The 22896-nt window shown below is 36.4% G+C and overlaps 1 protein-coding gene across 1 annotated transcript in view; it reads right to left on the minus strand.

Annotated features, from left to right (window-relative positions):
• Nucleotides 1–3448: 3448 nt before the first annotated feature.
• Nucleotides 3449–22896, minus strand: part of PPFIA2 (PTPRF interacting protein alpha 2) — a 105034-nt gene continuing 85586 nt past the window's right edge. The window contains exons 19-29 of the mRNA XM_057377135.1: nt 21633–21714; nt 18305–18505; nt 16188–16250; nt 14788–14817; nt 13098–13273; nt 12164–12261; nt 10206–10381; nt 10043–10111; nt 8941–9100; nt 7294–7386; nt 3449–3513 (exon numbers count right to left, since the gene is read on the minus strand). Coding sequence (XP_057233118.1) covers nt 7328–7386; nt 8941–9100; nt 10043–10111; nt 10206–10381; nt 12164–12261; nt 13098–13273; nt 14788–14817; nt 16188–16250; nt 18305–18505; nt 21633–21714 — 1114 coding nt within the window. The 3' untranslated portion in view covers nt 3449–3513; nt 7294–7327. The remainder of the gene's footprint in view (nt 3514–7293; nt 7387–8940; nt 9101–10042; nt 10112–10205; nt 10382–12163; nt 12262–13097; nt 13274–14787; nt 14818–16187; nt 16251–18304; nt 18506–21632; nt 21715–22896) is intronic.

Genomic DNA, 22896 nt, shown 5'->3' on the forward strand with positions numbered 1-22896 from the left:
GGAGATGTCCTTATAACTTTCTTTAAATACTTCTTAAATAAGTTGCAGTTAGTTTAAGATACTGTTTTCTTCTGATGGATTGTTCAAATATCAAGGCTTTAACAGGAGGGTAAATAATGGACTGACTTGCAGTGACTTTTTCTGTTTCACAATGCTGCAACTTAGGAACCTATGGTGAACAGGTACAGAGCAAGAGGGAATTCTTGGGAGTTGTCAGTGGTGTGCTGTTATTTTTAAATCAGCGAGACACTACAAAGGTCTTACCACAGAGAAACTGTGGCCCATTCATGAGATGGCCATTGCTTTTACATTTAAAGTGAGACGTGTATGTTTGCTATCGTTATCTTGACTGCAGCCATCATGTAATTGCAGAAGTAGGGGAGGGGGAGTAATTAGTGGGAGCAAAAACACTCTAGTAAGATCCTGCAATAGATGTAGGAGAATTAATTTCCTAGATCTTGCATAATTTTCCCAGTGATAGCTTATGCTCTTACATCAGTTTCTCCATTTGTAAGGAAAGGTAAATTGTTTTCTAGTTTGGGTCTCTCTTTTTAAGGAGATGAAAAAAAAAATCACAAGAACCCCAACAGCATTAGTAATAGGTATTTAGGCATGCACTTACCTTTCTGAAGGGCTGTGCACGTACATCAATATTAGCAAGAAAGAACTATCTTTCCTCTGAACTGTCTATGAAGAGCTTCAGCAGGTAACATTCATGAGGTTTTTCTGTGACAAAAATATTTGTAACAACCTGTGTCCTTAGGAAGCCTGAGCTAGTTTCTGGCTTTTTGTATGTGTTTTTTAATGTTCCTTAAAAAAAAAAAAAATTGGGTTTTTTTTTTTTTTTTTCTTTTTTTTCCTTTCCCTGTATTTTGGTAGAAGTCATTTTAGATCAAGACTTGTATTTTAAAAGAGAAGGACAGAGGATTCAGGTGTGGTCACCATTGTACCACACTGGTAATGTGCAGGATTCCAGAAATGCTAAATGTCTCATGCATCAGCATTCAGAAAAGAAAGGCACCTTCTTGCAGCAGTAACTATGGGGAAATTGTTGCTTCATGGCCATTACTTTTGTTTTCCAGAAGATGCTTTTGCTGAGGAACTGTAATTGCAGAATGCTTTGTCTTTAGCTTTGAGCCAAGCTTGAGAAGGGGAGAAGGACTAGTTACTCTTGTGCATGGTTCTGCTGCTGCTGTCAGCAACCTGGGTATACCATTGAGAAGAACAAGCCCATTTAATAAGGACAGCAGTCATTTTCTTGATTTTGTTTTTACAGAGTAGCAGCATGTGGGTAGATTTGAATGGTCAACAGGTTATTGAATCTTGGCTGGAAGAAGCAGATGTAGCAGTTTTTCTCAGTGTACTGAAAGAGTTGGAGCCAAGTRGGCAACATTTAATATAACCACAGTTTCTACCTGTAGAGGGTAGAGCTTCAGCATGTATGAGGGAGACAGAGCTGAACCAGAAGACTTAATATGTTATCCGTAAATCAAAACTGAAGTCACAATAATGCTATTTAAAAACCGTATTTTTCGTCCTTTTGGTCTATTTTCTTCCACTGTGAAATATATAATTTGGGGTTGCTGTACTCCTAGGGCAGAATAATTTCAGCATTGGTCATAAGATCTGGCTCATTCTTTTCCCCGACACACCTCATACCCCCTGCCCCCTAAATTTTAGTGTGAGCTGCAAAAAGAACTCTATAAAACAAGAGCTGGTGTTTATGAGGGAATGTATATTCCCATGATACTGCAACCACTGACAGCGGTGTTTGCATTGCTTTACTTTGTGACATTCTGCACTAAAATAATCCAAAGGGAGGCTGAGGGAGGAGAAGAATGTCAGTCATGTCCGAGGAACTGTGTGTACAAAACTGTACACACAGTTTGTTACAATTGTGTGCTACAACCCGGTCAGCACTTTGCACCCATCAGCAAGATCTGTGCTCCCTCTCGTGGCAGGTTCTCACCAGTAAATCCATCGTAACTCTTCCCTGTTAGTGCTAAAATGTGCTTATGCGTAGCTATGAGAAGCATCTGGTTTCCAAACTTAACAGACTTACGAACACAAATAGCACTGAATTCTTTTTTTTATTGACATCGGGGGAGAAAAATTTCACCATCTGATTGACCGAAGTTTGCCAAATAAAAATAGACAAAACAAATGTTTATGTACGTGCAAACATTGCAGATCAAACTGCTAAAAGAAATAACTAAAAGACAGGTCTTGAGCTAAGATCAAGCAGCAGAAAAATAGCAAATAGGTAAATGACTATTAAGTAGGTCTTACTTTGAAACTTCCCACTTAAACAAAGAATAAACAACAATAACACCACCAAATAAAGCCACAGCAGGTAATAGTTGCTCTTCTAAACTTTTATACACTATATATTAATCACTCTGTCTTTCAGTTATTTCCTCTGATAAAACTGACTTCTGTGAAGTCTCAGCAAGGCCATCTTGGCTAAAAGCATAAAATTAGACAGGAGCCTGTCTAATGGCCTGTTAGAATGAAGAAATGGTGGGGGTTGGCTTCTTTTTCTTTGCTGAATAGATCTGGAAACAAGAATCTGATTCTATGCAAATATTAAATTTACTTTTCCAATGTTGGCTGGTGTTTGAAGATCCTGGAACGAAAAGGTGGCTCTTGGTAAAGCAAGATTCTTCTTGGTCCGCAGGTAACACAGAAGAAAGTTTTTTTTGTTTTGGTTTTTTTTTGTATAAATCATATTTTATTAAATTGCCTTTTTTTTATAAACAGTTCTTTTGGGTTTGTTTGTTTTTAAGAGATGACCCATCATGGTGCTTCTCTACAGAGATATGACATGTTCATTTTCTCTTTGGAAGTCCATTTTGGCTCCAGTTCCAGGTTATGTCATTCTATTATACATCATCAGAGGCAGGTGTTCAGCTTTAAATATTGACAGATTTTTCTCAGTAGGAACATGTTGAAGCTTCTAACTCTGCTAAACATATTTATTTGACTGTTACAATCCAAAAACTGTAGAAATGGTGGAATGGAAAGATACAAACAGTATTATTGACACTGTATTGTCAAATGTTTGCACTGAGACCCCATGTACCATAGTTTTTATTTTTTAAAAAATCGTATTTATATCCATTTACATAAGACTTACACATTTGAAAAGAAATACATACACAGTAAATACGTAAATGTCTAGTATTACAATAAAACAGATGCAACAATGTAAAGATGAGTGGCTTCATTTGATAAAAGCTTTGGATGTGCACTACTGTCAAATTTTTGATGACACAGATGCTGAGAGAAAAGGGGGAGGTTGTTTTGTTTTCCTTTTTTCTTTTTTGGTAGTAATTTAGGGGGGKTTTTTTCTTGTTTTAAACTAACCAATACATGAAAGGAACATCATATCTGTTTGTATGATAAACTTTATGTGTTCTCTTCCCTATTACCCTGTTCTTGCTGAGAGTTTTAATGCTCTTTTCCTAAGTAGTGGTAGTGCACTTCAGGTAAAGTAGAAGAAAGAGATGACATCTAAGGGAAAAAAATAAACATGAATTAGCAAGATTCTATGATTCTAATTTGGTCTAAAGTTCAATGACAACAGAGAATATAGCGCTCAGTAAGTAGTTTAGTAACTAAGTTACTAAAGTTACTAAAACATTTGAGTATCTGTGGGAGGCATGCATTTGTTTAATTTTAGATCTGCACTAATGCATTTTAATCTTTTACTAATTATACTTAGTCAAAACAGACTGCTTTTTATGTAAATTTAACAGAATTTTTCTTGCTGTTTTGGTTTAGCACTGGGGTTAGTTTCCTGCATCACAYGTTTTCAGTGTACAGACCTTGCTGATGTACTTTGTGGTTCTTCTTTCTAGTTCACAACAGCTTGACAGCATTTACCTTTTTCACCCTGATGGTTTCTTTGCTATGGACCAGCTGCTTCCAGATTATCATTCACATCTTTTTGGAACTCTGCTTCTCCATTTATCTTTACAAATCCTCTTTGGAGCCCTTATAGGTAAAGTACATAACTGATTTTGCCAAATCTCCTTTAGTATTTCATGAGAGTAAGAGTGCTAATATGTTCTATTGCTCCAGCCTGTGGCAAGAAACCTGTCCTGACTGACCCTTCTGACTTGGCAATGACAAATGTTTTAGAGGATGAAAGTACTGGAAAGCTTCAATAGCGTGGGTGCCAAGTCCACATGCTGTGTAAAGGCATTGTAGCTGCTCTGCTGGGCCACCACATGTAGCTACCACAGCAGAAAGTTTGATGGGCCCCATGTGCCCTATAGTAAATTTCTTTGCAACATGAAATGGCCAGCACCAACAGGCTTAATTTAAGATTATCCAAACCATTTATTCCCACTCTATTAAAAATTATCTAAAAAGTAGTAAAGCACAAACAAAAGCAAAGCAGCAGACTTAATTGTTCTTAAATTTCTGATACTGAGTGCACTAAAACAGGGCTGTGCAGAGTATACATATATAACTGTTATGAGAATCTCTGGTCATGGTTTCTGGCAGTGCACTGTGGTTCCAACAAACGCTTAAAAAAAACCACCTGAAATGCAATTTGAAAGCAATTGAATGGGACATAGCTGCTGTGAAGAAACACCGTATACAATGGAAGTTTATACCCAACTGATATTGTAGCATAAACTACTTTGAAATGAAAAGCTTTGACAATCTCTGTAAGAGAACGTCTCTATAAGAGTAGCAGAATGCAAGAATCTGCAGCCTACTGTAAATACAGACCATCTGCATGTGTTCCATGCAATCCATTTACAGCTTTTTTTCCTGGTCTGCTTTTTGTAGGCCTGTTCTCATTTACTATATTAAAAATTTCTCTTATATTGCTAGTGTGTGTAGCTCGTCCAACTGTCCTTCCCCTCTGCTGCACAGTTCCTGGTTCTGTGCATGAGATACTTCCCCAGAGTAACACAGCTGTTGATGTAGTATAGGCAAGGTRTTACAAAAGCCTGGGTCTCAGTCTAAGCTGGATCTGGAAAAATTCAGGAGGCATGTTGTAATGAATAATCTTCCCTTTTGTCGAAGTATCAATCAGTTCCTTCCTTGAAGAAACTGTTACTCAGGAACTGTGATGACAAAATTCTGAAAACTCCTCTGTTGCCCTTCAATCTGATATCCCCCTGTATGAGCAGTTTGCTTTTATGCATTCATTCTTGAGTTGCAGGCAATTTGTTTAAATTTTTAAGTTTGATATAAAATAGTGAAGGAAATATTTTCCCTGTATGGGGCTTTTCTTCTGGGGGGGAGGGGTGGGTTGTTCTTTTAATTTTTACTATAAAGTACTGGAATCCAAAATTAATTGAACTTAATTTTTATTTTCTAACTTTCATGGCACTTTGAAATATCCCTTACAGAAAGTGCACATATTAAAGTTCTAGTTCACACTATCATTCTCTAAAAAGACTATATGGTAAGTGAAAAGAGAAATAGTTGTATATTAATGTCAGTTAACCTCATATATCAGCCTTTACAGTGTAGATGTAAATTTGATGTTCTTGTAGACCTCTCAAACATTTACGATCAGAATGTAACTGGCAGAATTACATTTGAACGTGGACAAGCAGTGATGTGATACGTATCAGTGATACTTGAAACACTACTAATACTCCTGCAGAAACTGAAGCTAACTTGTATAGCTAGCATAACTTTATATACACATCTCGTTGCTCAAAATACATTGCTCCAATACCTGTATAGTACCAGAAAAGTCTGCTACTTTACTTTTGTTTGTGCTTTGCTACTTTTTAGATAATTTTTAATATAGTGGGAATAAATGGTTTGGATAATGTTAAATTAATATTTGTTAGTGTATCAGTTTTCTATTCCTGCCTTTGTTGTGCTCTTCAGGCCTCACCTTACCCATTACTGTTGGCCTAAGAGACAGTCAGCGTTTGAACCTAATTTCATGGTCGAGCTTTATTGCTTCCAACATTGCAATTCTGAAGCACATAGGAGAAAATATTCACATCTGTGCCTTTAGTTTCTATCACCACTGAACCCTGTGAGAGTCTTGTCATTAACTTTAGTGATATAAACACCATACTTTAATCTACACGTAAAAAGATTTCTATAGTTTATGTGCTTCATTATCATCTTCATAGAACCAGCTGCTAAACTTTGCTTTTTCAGAAAAACCAAGCCAAAATAAAACCAACAAATACCCATACCCCCAATCTTGTTTTTTTCAGTGGTGGCATGAAAAGTTCCCTTTTTAAACTAAGATTTAGATTTTATACTCTCGYAGTCTTCTGAAGACCTGTGAAGTAAGGCTCGTGTCATCAGCACGATCCTCAGCAATCTACTTCTCCCACTGTTAACACTTGCTATTCCTAAACATTTTTTACGCATTTTTTGAACCTATACCAACTTAGGAAAATCTTGATGGCCTCAGGTCTGTCGTAGTCTTGGGAACAAAAAAAACAATCAACCAAATAACAAAAACAAAAAAAACACACAATACCCAAAACTTTCTTGCAGATCCTTGCAGGTCTTGCCTACAGTATGTAACAGCTGTTGAAGCATGTTTGATGCCTGGTGAGATTTTGGTGATATTCAAATATTTTTTCCAGCTCCCTTACAATTCCCCAAATAACTAAGTGGAAACTGTTTTACTGAGAAAAAACCTAGCATAAAATGGTGCCATATTGATGAAAGTGGTTATTGTGTATTTTTTGCAAAAGTTGGGATAAAATAAAAAACTGCATTTCCACAGAACTCTGGAACTGTGAATCTGTGATATTTATAGCCACACTCAAAAGATATATGGTGAAAAATTTAACATGAATTCCAATGCTAATTGTGATCCAAAGTTGCATCCAGCTCAGATGATCCTTTCTTTGTCAATTCTGAATGATTTGAGAAGTGCAAGAATCTCTGAAATAGATAAATTTCCAAGATTTTCTGTATGGGTAAATCTTACTCTAACTTTATGCAGCTACCTGGTATTTTTAATTGAGCCACAGCTTTAATTAAAAAAGTGGTAAATCTCTTCTGCTTTACTAGTGCCATCCCCCACCATCCCCCACTCCAGCTCCTGCTCAAACTCTTCCAAGTTCTCATACAGTAAATTCATTCCCTGTGCCTTTTGCCATCTCTCCAAAATTTTATGGTTTGTGGTACCACCTGGACTGATCTTAATACTGTTGTCATGACCAAATGACCACCCTAGTGAGTCCTCAGCTATGTTTTCTGCTCCATGCTGGTTCTTTCTTGGATAATGTGGGTGTAGTGTACAGTTRCAAAGCCCTTTTATGATGGTCCCTACCGAATACTCACAACAATTCAGTGCTGGCTTCTTTGCTAGGCTTTGTCAGCATGAATATGTGCGAACTGTTGAGCTGTCTAACTTCTGCAGTCGTGATGAAGCAACTGCAAATTGGGAAGGAGAAAAACAAACAAACAAACCAGAACCTTTTTAGAATCATCAATACAATCTATCAGTCTATTTACCACTGGAAGGGTGGCTGTTAAATTGCTCTGTGGCTTTCTCTGACATGATCTGGGCATGGTCTTGTTCAAAAATCAGCATTTCTTCACATCTGATGGAATGTTGGACTGTTGGAATCTGTCTAAAGCAAATACAGTCTAAAACTCAATTTTGTCTTTATTTTGTTACAAGTCCTAATGCTCTTATTTATCATGCTGTTTAAATACTATTGCATTCTTACTGCTAGGAGATAGGAAGCCAAATCCTGGATGAAGATACAGGTCTTCAAAATTACTTCCCTTTAAGTCTACTGAATTCAGTATTCCCAGCTAAACAATTAACTGTCCGAAAGACCTCAAGCAAATCACTAAATTTCTCTTGTGCCTTAGTTCCACATCTGTAAAATGGGAATATCATCTTCTGCATCATACCATGACTAGAAGATGAAATCCTGGAATGTTTATAAGGTTCTCTCTCCCAGCAGTGTGGGCTGTGGAGATGCCGTGGGAGCTAGGAGTCAACAGAATTCAGTCATGCAATCAGTAAATTATTCCATCTGTAACTGCAACTATAAAGTATTGTTTTTAAAGGTGAGAAACTTTACTGGAATTTATATAGCTTTAATGGAATTTAGGTGGCAATACTGTCATACCAAGTTCATTATCAAGTTATAGGATGTAATCCCTACAAGAAGTGTATTAAATTACTTTGAGATCTAAGTCTATTCATAAACCTAAATCCTGTCATGATGAAATAAATGGCATTATTTTATATGGGGAAATCTGTGTACTAATACTTCTCAGAACTTCAGGCAGGTATACTTGGCTTTATCTTCCATATACCTGAAGGAATAGCTGTGATGGGATTTGTTCCATCTGCCTGCTCTCTTAATGATTTTTAAATTTTATTTGCTTTTTAATTATGATCTGCTTGTTAGTTTTCCACTCATTTCTGAGTTAGTGTACCTTTTCAAAATCAGAAGATTTCTGCAGAAAATTAAGACTGGTATACAGTAATTCACTTAGTGCCTGAATTCAGTATTTGCTAACTACCCACCTGATAGTGATTATTTGTTAGCAACTTCAGTTATTTGATGGTCACGGCTAAGCTATTTAATTTGAAAGTTAGACAGAAAATCAAGGTGATAGCCCTAATTTAATTCTCTAAAACACACTCCACCTGCTGGAGAGGCTAATGGGATGAAAAATTTGCTTATATATTATAGTACAACCTCTTAGTTGAAAGTTAGTAAATTAATTTTTGTCTTTCTGATTGTTTCCTTTACAGATGCAGGATAGTGAAATGGCCTCTTGTTTTGCATTTTAAATAAACATCATCAGTCTGAAGAAAACCTGAAAAAATCCTTAATATGGCAGGTCAGTGTTTTTCCATTCCTAATTCAACTCTCCCAGACTCCGCTCATCCTAAATGAACACAGTTCTGGTGTGAACATTAAAAGTGAATTTGCAGTGAGATTTGCAGAAAGGAGTGCATACCGTCACTCGGCATCTTGCGCGACTGCCCTGATGTAGTGGTGAGCCGGAAGCCGGCCGGCAGCGTTTCCGACGCGCCCGGCATCATGCTGATCCCATGAACCTCTCGCGGAGGGAACTGCCGTCGCCAGGAGGGGCCACGTCTGAAGTTCTTGTCATCGCTCTGTCAACACAGAGGTGTATTTGATAAAGCAAAATGAAACTTTTTGATTAATTATCCTGTGTGCTATCTCTACCACTGCCAAATGTATTCCACAACAACTCCCCTGCTCTGTTGTACTGCATCCAGTTATTACAATGTGTTTGAGACATGCTTGTAAAAGCTTTAGAAATGTTAAATGCTGGGGTGGAGAACTCTTCTAAAAATCTTTAGCTTGATATTGTCACGGGGTTTAGAATCAGCTAAAGTAGAACTTCCTTATACAGTGACAGAAAGTCATTTGTTACTGCATTAGGAGGCTTACATAAAGTGCTAAAAAAGGATTAAATGTGTATGTGCATGCACAGAATTTATAGGCATCTGGCATTTTCAGCAAGTGCTTAAAAGTTTTTTTTTCTTCTCATGTGCAGAAGTCCAAGACTTGAACACTTTTGCACTGGACTCTTATGTTAAGATAAATTATTTCCATAGGTGGGTCCAGATAACTGTCCCAAACCACACTCTATTAATATTAGCTTCAAAGAACAAAAGAGCAATGAAGAACAAACCAAAAAATTAGTTTTCTTCTTAATTTTTAAAAATGTGTTAAGTGTCCTAAACAGTAGACTACACAGGCATCCCACCCACAGACATCCTCCACTACTTGCTCTGGCCAGGAAAACTTCCACTCCATTCTGCATATTGCCTCTCTGGAAAATGTTCATCTTAAGGTAAGAGTGCAGTGTCAAATTTAGCATCCAAGATGACACAAATATGTAGCCACTGAAGTTACTTTTAAAACCTTGATGGGCATTCCTAATTTTTTCAAGATGTAACTGACTCTTTTTAACAATGTGAAAATTAACGTATCTTCATGCATTCAACTTAAATTTAGTGTTTTATTTTATAAACACTATTTATATATTTTAGTGATATTTTATAAATACTGAAAATAAAATTAATTACTTCCTCAAGTCGTCTTTCAGTTCCTAGTGCTAAAAGGTTGTTGTATTCTCTCTCAAGGATCTGCCGTGCCTGGAGATACCAAAGTAAACAATTAAAATGGTTGAAGATGAATAAAAGGTAATAATGGGTACAGATTAACCAGAAGTAGCATAATCAAACTTGCCTGTGTGTTTTGTGTTGGAATTTGTAATAATAAAGCTAAACTGCTGTAGTCAAARTTTTCATCCAGTGCTATAAGAGAACCATGTACACCACTTTCTAGAATATTATTTGCATATTCTCGGAGGCCAATGGCTTGTATCCAGCGTATGACTCGATCATTGCTCCACACCAGCACATCTGAAAGGATATTAACACCAGGTCATTTTCCTGATATCTGATAACATTCTGATAAATTGTACAGGTGCGTGTATGTAGCTGTGCATGCACTTTGGATGTCATACTGCTTTATTTCTTACATGAGGTATGCCAGCAAACTATACATATAACTTTAATATCTCCTGTTCAAAGACTCCATGTGATTTAGATTATCTTCCAGTAAAATGTTTATTCTAAATAATGTTTCCAAAGGAGAAATATGCTTCCAGAGGGCATCTCCAAAATGCAATTCCTCCCATTTCCCGTATATATACCCTTTTCAATTTATAGGCAAGTTTTTACAGTGCAAGGGCACAGGAGAAATATCCATTCCTCAAGGCTTCACTTGAGAGTTTTGTATTAAACATTTTGAGAGTGACATCAGCACTTATTATTTTCTAACATACTATAAAGTAAAAGATTAGTTCACAATTTTGGAGACAAACTTTTTAGTACAGAAAGCTGGTAGAATGGCTAAGGTGCATACCAATTATACAGCTGAGGCAACAAAATGAGCTAGGCAAACATTTTTAAGGATCTGGCTATTCTCTAAAATTATCCTGCCCTGTCTGTAAGATTAAAAAAAAATATTACTTATACTGATCTTTATAGTTGTGAGTGGGACACACAGTAGTGAGTTTTCAGTTAATAAGTGGTGACGTTTTTCCTGAACCCTTAGAAGTCCAGCTAGTGTAGCTGTTCTGGGAGCAAGAATTGTCTGGCTGAGAGCATCTCACTCTTTAGGGTCAGAATCAGCTGAAACACAGTGGCAGGCAGAGACCAAATCCAGCTTGGGCCCATGAACAGCTGACTGATGTGTGACAAGGTGAAGGAGGCTATGGATTATAACCCTTGTCCTAGCAGGAACCAGCACTGAAGCCACACCAGAATTTGAGACCAATAATCAGTTCCCCTGTGTCATTCTGCAGCTAGACCCACTTGGGCTGACTGGCGCTGATGCTGGCATATCCAAGGCAAAGCCATTGTGTTAGTGCGTGCCATCATCTGTCTTGAACAAATGCACACTCACTGTAGCCCTTCACCTTTGTGTTGTTAGGTCTTCAAATCAGCATTGTGCTTGAGAAGTGATAACTGCTGTAGTCACTAGAGCTGGAAATGCTCAAAGGAATCAAAGTTCATTTCTGATAGTTGAAAAAAAACCCAGCCACCCTAATTGTTACATATAAAAGGAACGATGCAGTGAGCCTGCAGCCACTCTAGAGAGCTTCACACAGAAAAATCTTTTAGAATCAGCTGTGAAATCTAATAAGGCCAGTTTTGTTAGTAACTATTCTTATATACCAACCAACTGCCTCCATGGTCACCCCTCCAAGCAGCACTTTCTGTGATACACTCTGACGTAAAAAATCTAAGGCAAAGGTTTTTAAAAGCTGGAGCAGAGTGTTAGGGTCCTGAATGCTCACACTTCTTAGTGTTGCCCCCAGCACATTCCACTGAGCTGCAGGCTGTTTGGCCTTCTGCTTCTGAGCCTGAAAGAGGCTCAGATAAGATCCATACCCAAAATCCAGTTTAGAAAAATGTATGTATCAAACCACCACTCACAATTGCAGCCTCAATTTACCAAAGTACTTAACTGTGCCTAATTTAAGGAGATAGACAGTATATGTTCTGAAGACAGATGGACTTGTGTTAGTTTTGCTTAAAGCACATGCTTAAATGCTTTGCTAAAATGGCATGACAATGGGTTAACAGTGTCAAGCTTCAAAAGAAACATTCCCAATGTTCATTCCCAGGAGCTATCACCTTTTATTTCATGCTGACTCATTTCTCTTCGCTTTTCCAGTTCTTTTCTATCATAATTCAACCTCTTTAAACACATGATTCCATATTGCAAGCTTGTTCTGTTATTTAAAGAGAAATATTTACAGAGTTAAYGAAGATAATTTTGAAGATGGGAACATATGTAGGATGTATTTCCTGCACTTGGCATGAGGTCTTTCATGGTGCCCATGTAGGAAATCTTGAGAACAGAGGGGAGAGCAAAACCAGCAAAAAAACTACCGACTTAAGGAATGAAATGGAAAAAACAAAATGAGTATGTTTGARTAACACTTTTATCATAAGAAACCCAAAGCATTAGAAGTAGTATTCAGAAAAGGTCAGCCCTTGTGAGCCGTGAAATGTTTTGTCAAAGCAGGCTTTAAAAGAGTGACAAATCAGACAGTATATTAAAAAGGAATCTACTTCTTGTCACATAAACCTCATTCTCCCTAAAGTCTAAATGCCTTTATTTCCATATTTCCAATTTAGCTTTCTAGTTATATCCCTAAGTAACCTGAACAACTGTCAAATTGCTTGTACTGTTAACGGCTTTTATATGCTACACACAATAGCTTTTCATTATTATGAGATCTCAGGGCTTCGAAGCTTAGTCTAATGCTTTCTGATACTTCACACCACTTAAATGATTACTGTTTCTGTATTGTCAAGAGTTTATTGATATATTAATGGTTCCCTGCTCATTATGACATTTATCTGTACCAATATCTTGGTTTTGAGAGACATAATTGCAATATGGTTGCTATTACTAAAGGAATTTCTCTCAATTCAGATTTCTGACAGTCAGCCCTCACTTTTCTTTGTGATTTTCCACACCAAAGCCACAGATTTTATTCTGTGCAGTACTAGAGCAGACACATTAAATGTTTTTATAAGTGTAGTCTTTATGCCAACATACCGATGGAAACTATCCACCATTTTTAGGTGCACACGCAGATCTTTCTTTGTCAGGTGGTCTAACATCCTTGCATCTACCAGGCATTCCATAAAATAACTTCGGTACTGAGGTAAACCCAGACTGGGGAGCCATTCGTTACCTATCCATTCGTGGTTCATATCACCATAAGCCAGGGTCTAAAGAGAGAAGAAAATGGAAAGGGGGAAATAAATTCTTGAGTTTGCTCAAGGCTGCACTACAGATTAAAGACAGAATATGTGTAAAACAAATTCTGTCTAAAAAAACAATTGTAATTCTTGTTTTGCTTTGTTTTAACATTGGAAGAGAAAGCCACTGCAAGATATTTGTTACCAGTAACAGTTTTGCCTGTTGCATCTTTTTTTTTCTTATGGAAGTTTGAAGGAAGTTTTTTCAGTTGTGAGTTTTAAATGCAAGCACACTTGTTACACAACAAAACATGTCTTTCATAATCTTACTTGCCTTCAATTGACTTTGCAGAATATTTATGCCAGGCAAATCCTACTGTGAACTGCTAATACATACATGGCTCCAGGGAGTCCAGTGAGGCTTTTGTCACTGTTTAGTGAGAAGAATTTCCTAAACAAGATCTAATGACACTTCCTGGCTTCACACCTCTAGTCCTTTAGAGACCAAAAGTTAATTTCAGTTGTTTGGCACTCAAACTTACATTTTAATGAGATATTTTCGGCTGTGAACAGCTTAAACCTAAGTGCATCATATGTAGAGCTCCAGAAACTGAGATAGGGGCAAAGCAGATTCCTCCTAGAAGCTAGTGTTCAGGCTTCATTGTTCAGCTAAAATTTCACTAGGGTGAGGAAGAGATTATATGAAAAACACATGCATGCTGAGCTATTCTTATATGAACTGCTCTATTAAGATGCAAAACAGATTTTTACATCTCTCTGTTGTCAATTATTTTTTATTACAAAATGGAACAGAGAACTAGTAAATTGCAAGATTTGTACTTCCTCAACAGGAGCGTGCTCTGGCTCACTTTCAAGTCTTACTATCTCCTTGGTTTTGTTTTTAATGCCATTATAAACAAATCAGTAACACAGTGTAAGTCAGACGGATATGTTTTCTGTGAGGGAAAATGATATATTCCCCTTATATCTCATTCTTGTGAGATTTTGAAGAGAAGAGGGTTGTCGTCATTAAAGAGAGCAACATTGTGTAAGTGTGTGAACGTATTAGAGAGAGAGACATTTTTTAAATGTAGCTAATTGACAGTTCTAATTAAATTGTACAATACTATTTGTAGAGTGATACTTGGGTGGATTTTTACAACTATTCTAAAAAAAAAATTGTTGTAATTTTAGAAAAGTTACCTCTGAAATTCATGTTTAATTATCCTATTCTGAAAAATTAGGTAAATACTTTTCCTAGTTTTAGATGATAGACAGAGTATGTCTTTGGAATTTTTGTATTTTTGTGAAAAATATTCACAACAAATTTTTGTATTTTTGTGAAAAATATTCACAACAAATGTACATTTTTCTGCTTTACCTCACAAAACTGTTCAGAGAATGTATTCTTCGAGAAGAACTCTAAACAGGTAAATCATAATTCAATCATTGAGATACTGTCACAGTATTATATTCCTCTGTGCATATTGACACACCCAATCATATTATTATTAACTTTCAGTTTAAAAAAGTTGTGATCATACCTGAGCCCAGCTGCCTTCTTCAGACTCTTTCTGCGTTATCAGCAGGAAGCAATTAGTAAAGCAGGTGAAAAGACAATAGAAATGAGTTATAAAAAGATGTGATTTTCATATGCATGTTAATGAAAATCAAAACATATGCATAAAATGCACGGATAAAATAACTCTGGCCCCTGGCAATATCCTGGGCTAAATTACCTGAAAAATTATAAGTCCAAAACCACAAAATGTGGCTGAATTTTTGAGACAGAAAACCATATCTTGGTGAAATTTTACAGCATTAATTAAACACTTTTCACTGTTTCACAATTAAAACACAAACATTTGCTTTAAAATTTGAGTAGTAGTGATGTAATTTTTTGTTTCTAGTTTGATTTTGAAATATTCACAATAAAAATATGTCTTCTTGGGAAGAATATGTTGTAAAGGAGCTTTTCATATAACATTTTTTATGGCAAAACTATATTTTTCTGACTGCCCAGTTAAACAGGATCAACTCTACTTCTGGTCAGTTCAGTGCTGCTATATGTGCATTTATCTTTACCAACAATAATAAAACTGAAAATTAGCTCAGTTTAAAAAAAAAAAAAAAWTGGCAAGAATTGGCTTCCTTACTGCTAACGAGAAAACTTTAAATACTATAACAAGTATACATTTTAAAGAAATAATTTCCTACTGCATCAAAATTTAGCACCAGTACCTTTCCCATAATTTATGGATTAGGCTGTCTACAAAGCCTGCCAAACTGAAGAATGCTTTTTTTGGGGATCATACTTGAGCATTGTATCATGTTCTATAAGCACCCTTATGGTGTTGTTATGAAGCAATGTAAAAGCCAGAACCTAAAATAACGTATGTTGCAAATTGGAAAAAAAGTCTTACTTTTAGGGAGAGGTTTGACAAAAATCAATAAATAAATGACACTCTCTATGAACCTGAAATCAAAGACCACGAATACCCAAGTATGGACATGAAAGACAGCGTTCATGAAAACATGAAGTTGTGTGATGCACCATTCTCAAGCCTCCTCTTATTTCTTTCTATATCAGCAGATACAAAAAACTGTTTACAAGAAGAGGGAGTAGATTACAGGGGAAATGTCGCACCTGTAACCGTGACAATTTCATTTCATTACATGAGGTTTCACAGTGACACTGAAACTACTATGCACTCTAAAAGTCCAATACTGGTTTTAGGGTTACACAATTTTTGTGTAACAAAATCGCAATACAGTTTGTGAATTATTTTGCTGAAAGATTGTGTAACTTTGCTTTAAATTCAATTTCATTACTCCCTGCAATTTTCTATGGCATGCTTTGGGAAGCACCCTACAAAAGAAAAGGTATCTGTGTTAAGGCAGGAATTCTCTTTTGAGCATTTTAAGTGGAAGTGGAAAGACTCACCGTTTTAGCTGGAGCAGTGAGATTTTCCATTTCTTCATGGGTCACCCAAACATTGCCTGAGGGCTATACACAAGGCCCCAGGAAGGCAGGTGGGATCCACATTAGGTAAGCAGTGGTAAAGAAGAAAGGCAGCACCACTGTAAGTTAACAGCGCATCACCATCAGCACAACCACGTTCGTGCCTCTACCGAGCTGCAACTAGAGATAACTTTAGAAAACTTGGTTTGTATTTTTCATTAGTGGCTTCTGAACAGATGTGGAGGAGTATTACAACTAGAACTGATGGATGAAATCTGGCAGAGCACTGCCACAAAGGAAAGAATAATAATTAAAGCTGCATTTAATAAACAACTGGCAAAGGCAACCTCTAGCTCACAGCTCTGTGCAGAAGTAAGCTTCAGCTCCCAAAGATTTTGCAGCCTAAACATTCTGCACACATCACATGCTCATATTGTAATCTATATAATGAATACTTCCACCATGTTTCTGTAAATCAAAAATGTCAAGAGAATTCACTTGTAAAACTGTTTGTCCTCATCCTATAGTTTTTCATAAAATTATTATTAGCACAAAGAGGAGAGTCAGAGAGGGGGCATGGACGTCTGCTGTATTTTCTAGAGACCTGAGACAAATTAACTCCTTTCCTGAGAAAGAGGGAAAGCAGAGACTGGGAACTCAGAAATTCACATTCCAGATCAGGGCAGCTTTGTACACTGACGGTTATTCAGGCAGTATTAAAGAAAAACAAGACAAAAGTATTCCCAGTGGTTTCTAATTTAAATGTAATGTTCTATCAGTTCATAAATGTAAATGCTTTTATGCTTTGAAATATTCTCTTATGCTTTTAAAATCAAAATTAATTTTATGTAGTAACTCAAACATTGTATCGAATCTTTACTACTTTACTTTGGTAAAATCCACTACAATTCATAATATGACCATGGAAATGACACACAAAACTATTCTCAAGGTGGAAAATATCAGATGGTGAACTACAGTATTCAAAGAACACTATCAACATGAAGATAAAAGGGCAATCAACAGCAATATTGTTGCCCAGTTGCTCATGTAGCTCAGTGGATCTGGTACCTAATTCTAATTCTAATTCTAATTCTTACCAAAAGATTCTCCCTAAATTTAATGAAGACAATAGATTACAAAATATTATTATTAACGTTATCATTACTATTAACCTACTAGTAGACATCTGAGCTACACTACTGGAGTAGCAGTCTTTGTCCTTCACTTCTATGCCATGTTTTCCATCTAATCAAGCCTCTTTTTTTTTGTTAGTCTCCGCTGCTTCTTTCATAGCCATTACCATCAGCATTAAACTCCCCTTTTGTTATCTTGTTTCTTTTTGTCATCATCAGTTTGGCCTATTTTTCCTGCTCTTTATCTATAGCACATTCACTCCTACTCCACCCTAAAATTTCTTTGCTCTTTTTGATAGAGCTTTTACTTTCAGACTCGTATCTCTGTTTCTTTATGTGCTTCCCTCTGGTCTACTGCCCTCTCTCTCCCTTCCTGCATGCAAAGGCTCCACTTCTGCCTTCCAGATGCTCCCTTCACACCTCCAATCGCTGCTTCTCTTAAAAACATGAAAACCTAAACTAAACCCAGCTGACTCGTATTAGGTAACATTGGAAAGGGTGCAAAAAGGGGGAATGGGACAAAGATTCAAAAGAGCCATGTTCCTACATAACCTCTCCCAACATCTGCCTCCCCTCCACCCCAAAAAAAAGAAATAAAAAAAAGAGAACAAACAAAGAGAAACACAATCTGATTAGGCTGGTACAGATGATTTGAAGGAAGAGAAAGGTAAAAATGTAGGCAAAATTACAAATAAGATGCTCAATACTGATCATTTAGATAACATCATGGATAATCAAAACAATGACTTTAAAAAAAAAAAAGAAAAAATATCTGATAAAAGAAAAACATCAGCAATCAACCATCAAGCAAATGATGAACAGGAAGTTCTGAGTCACTATTAGACAGTTCCCACTGATTGTGAAGTGTGTGTTATCACGGAGCCACTCTGGTACCACAAAAGTTTTTCTGTAGACTCCTGTTAGGTGAAATCAGGAAATAAAAGTTAGCTGAACAGGACTCACTGTTCTGGATGTTGGAGGTGCTGATGGGCTTGTCAGTGATACCATCTCCTGGATTGCTAATCGCAGTTTTAGGCGATGAAGAGGATTGCTGATTCCAATTTCTCTTTGAATCTCAGTATCAGACAAAGCAGACATGATAGCTCCACTCTTCACGTTGGCACGGCAGGCAGCAACGTACCAGGCTGGCATCCCCAGCCAGAGCTGGCGAGAGAAAGGACACTTCAGCCACAGCACTGCTGCATTTCTCAAATGAAATTACGATCATAGAAGATCCTGAGCTGGAAGGGATCCATTGGAATCATCAAGTCCAGCTCTTGGCTCTACTCAGAACAGCCTCAAGGATCACATCATGTGTCAAAAGCATTGTCCAAAAGCTTCTGAATCTGTCAGAGTTGGTGTCATGACAACTAACAATCAATGAATTCATGACTAATATTAAATAATTACATATACAAATGAGTATGAACGTCATAGTCTTTAATGAAACAAAATAGTTTCAGAACCCTTGAAATTGCCATGATTCCATGTAAATTCTTTTTGTTTTCACTGTAATCAGAAATTTAAAGCAAGGCATGCTTCGAATTATTTTCAGAGCTGTGTGCCTCCATCCCCTGGACTACTGCTTTCCCAGGTTTTTCATGAGCAATACTGACACAGGTCAGTGTTACTGCCCATCTGATAATCTTACTGTATACAGAAAATCATCTAGGAGGAATTAAGTAAGTTTTTCACTTTTGTACTAAAATGGCTTTCGGTTTTTTTCCCTTTTTTTTTTTTTTTTTTTTTTTTTTTTTTTTTTTAAATAAAGGCTTGCTCAAAAGACTTACTAAAAATGGTCCAGGAAATTAGGAAATTCACCAACAAATCTGGAAAGCAGTGATAAATTGAAAGGATTTTTCTTTTGTTTGACACAGTAAAGAGAAACACTGAGTGATTATTAAGAAGTTTACATCTTATCTGGGAAATATTTCCATAGAAGTTAGCTGTTATGTCACTTTTATGTCACAGAGGACTGTCAGGTTGCAAAAGGCTCAGTCAGGCTTTTCTGTACTGAGTCCTAATGTCTCCCAGAGCTTGAGAAATAACTGCATTGTGTTTCAGTAAGTCCTTTCCACTGATGGGATTAGCCACTACCCTCCGTCCCATGCTAGTCTAAACCTTAAAAACAAGATCTAATTTCAACAAACTGTTCTAAAATACCAAGCTTCATGAAAGAAAAAAAACAGACCAACAAAAATTATGTATGTAACACTCATCCGCATTTAAACAAAGAACCATGAGAAAACTATGTATAGCTTTAAAATGTATTTTATTACTTCATTTATTTTGACATTAGCTTTTTCACACATGCACTTGAAAAGCAGAAAAGCATAAATACTGAGAGTTATTCACCTTGTAGAAATAGATTCAAATGTTTGCTGCTCATTAGGTAAACTATTTTGTTAATCAAATAATTAAATTCTTCAACAAATAGCTCTCTCTAGCAGAAAATTGTTTTAGATGAACAGTCTCTAAAAAGAGGAAACAGTAATCATTCTAGACAGAGAACTCAGATATCAAGAATGAGATACTTTTCCAGAATCAATTAAGAAATCACAAAATCCTGAAAATATTTCTTAACTATGTCTGTGCYACATACAGACAGACAGAATAAATGCTGCGGCTAAAAATTTAAGCCCTGAAAAGTTCAAAAATTTCACAATATACTTCTTAAATTAGAGCCTTTGTCTCCTTTAATATTTATTTTATTCTTTAATTGAAGTGACATGTTACATTTTTCTTCAGGAGAGTATGAAATGCACACAGAGTCCATTTGCTGCCTGAATGCACTGATGCTCACTGCATAAATACACTACTCCTATGCTCATATCTTTTTATCATCAGTACTCAATCTGCATTGAATACTGAAATATAAACTCCCTTGTGAGCTCTCCTGTGCTACTGGCACATTCTCCAAGAATTTAACAGACCTTGATTTCTATTTACAGCCCCCTTCTGAAACAGTGGGAAGCATATCCTATTTTTCAGAAAAGAATCAAGGGAAAAAATTGGGGCTTAACTTGTCAAAAACTGCTTGAAATTGTGGACCACCTTGAAGAAGGTATTGACATTCAGAAATTACAGACCTTTGTATGTTCACATTTTCAGCAAATCAGCTTTTACTGTTATACTGAATATTTCTGGCTGATATAAATCTGGTTACAGAGCTCTTAAAGTCATATGATAAAATCAAGTAGTGGCCAAATTAAGGATTGCTCCTTATTAACAGAGATTATTTTTTTGGAAGCTCATATACAAATACTTGAACTCTTGGATAATCTCTTGGATTATTTTCCAAGCTCATATGCAAATACTTGAACTTGTTTTCTGAAATTTTTATTTTGTCTTTTTCACTGGGTACCTTCAGTAATTCCAATATGAAGCAGAAATTTTGTAGACATCAGCTGCTTTCATTTCTCATCTTTTATTTATTCAACAGCATACTTCAGTCAAAGCTTTGGAGAAGGATTTTTTTTTCAATTGAAGAGAAGAAATTTACAAATTCTAACTGATGATCAAATGATGATACAGTAGGCAAGAGACAGGTTGTGAATAGGTAGAAATGCTTGGTATAGTAAGGAACAGACACTTCTTTGAGCCAACAAAGAGCTTGTATCTGCACTGAAGTTTTACATCCTTGCCACGTAAAAGTGACTGTGTATTTGTATAAGAACGTTCTTATTATGTGCCTTCTTCTCCCCTCAGCATCTGTGTAAGCATTTTTTGAGTAGTTCCTTCACCTAAAACAGGAAATGATTTTTGTCAAAATTGACAACAGCTCTGCTGTTTTTCTGCACGATTTCCAAACAACATTCATTTAGGTCCTCCAAATAAAGGCAGCTCTCTGCAGACTGGATTTCAGACTTGAAGGCACTGCCTGTCAAATCAGAGAGATTTCAACCTGGATCTCCCACACTGCAGTTAAAAATGGTAAGGGAACACTTTTTTCCCTGTTATCTTTTTAAAATGCAGAAAGTTACAAATTCTTTAAATTTATTTCAAATTAGCACATCATTCTGCATAAACTATCTGTGGAGTTCCTAGGCATTTAGAGACTGAGAAATTAAAAGATTAAAAAAAATTGGGATTCAAGCACATTTCTGGTCCCCATCCCGTTGTGTAATTCTTACTTTTTTCAGCTCTAATCTCTAATTTACACAATCCAGTGTTGAAATCTACGTAGTGTTGACAGTGCAGTGCACAGGAGAGAGGAAGATTTTGTAAGTACAAGCACACAGAAGCAGTCTACAAATGTAACTCACATTTTCAAGTTATGGTGAGCACTTACCTCCARCCAGGCAACCACCGTTGGTCCATCCCACTGTGCAAAAGGCAAACCTTTTCTCCGAGCTTCTTCCAGAAGTTCATGTCTAAAAATTGTATCAAGGATCAAGGAATGGTAAATATGTGGAGGTATGTGGGCCAAAAAGACGCAACTCTGCCTTTTTGTGTAAGGGTGGTAACAGCGAAGCACAATGACAGGCATAGAAAAAGCACAGAACACAACAGTTAACAAAACAGCTCTTTCTCCCATTGAATGAACCCTCAATCTATTCCAAATTCTTCATATTATTTGTCTGTTTATCTTTTAAACATCTAACATCCAAAAGGTGAGGCTTCTGTCTCTTCTTTAGGCAAAGCAATAAATTGGTATAGCTGATGGTAAAGGGGTATCAAAACAGACACTGGTGAAGAGAAATGAGGGACTCCCTCTGGGACTAACTAAGCTCTAGTCTGGTAATGACCCGAAAGCCCCAGGACTGGCAACTTCTAGACACGAACTAAGAATGGATGTAATGCAGCTGGGTCTGAGTGGTATAGAGTTATTCTGTACCTTAAATATGCCATCTGTGGCTATTTCAGAGCTGATTGCATCTTTAAAAGTTTCATGTTTGGATCTTTTAAGTAATCGATTACAAACAAAAGAAATCTACGTGGTTTACTTAAGTAAATTTTTTTCATATAATCATAAAATTGATATTATCAATTCTAATAATAGAATTGATGAAGTTTCTCGATTTTATACACATACATAGATATATCTCCAATGAGTTGATTAAACACCAATCCAGTTTCTGATCTGCAATTTTTCTGAGCTACAACTGGTGTATATGGAAAACATAATTCTCAGAGCTTAATTTGTATGATTAATATGGTGATATTATATATTTGGTGTAGTTACAAATAAACCAGCCAGCTAGACTATCAGGAAAATGCTCTACATTAAATACATCCAACTATTTCACCAGACATTTCCACTGTGGTGATGGCATAGAAAAAGCAGTCTTTCAAAAGTTTTTTTTTTCCTAGTATTAAACAACATGTTTTCAGCTGCCTCCTACTGAGCAAAACACAAAGGAATGCTCTCAGCAACAAACTGTAGTGAAAAACAAATTAGGCAAGGACTATGCTAAGGCAGTATTAAAATTTGCTTACATTCCCAAATAACAAGAGAATCTTGGAATTATAGTTTCAATTTTGTTCTGCTCTCCTTTATTACTACAGCCTTTGTGGTTCAATTATCCCTTGACAATTCTTCACCACCTCAGCAG

This window comes from Malurus melanocephalus, unplaced genomic scaffold (assembly GCF_030028575.1).
Source record: "Malurus melanocephalus ecotype Western Australia unplaced genomic scaffold, MMel_1.1 scaffold_301, whole genome shotgun sequence".
NCBI lineage: Eukaryota > Metazoa > Chordata > Aves > Passeriformes > Maluridae > Malurus > Malurus melanocephalus.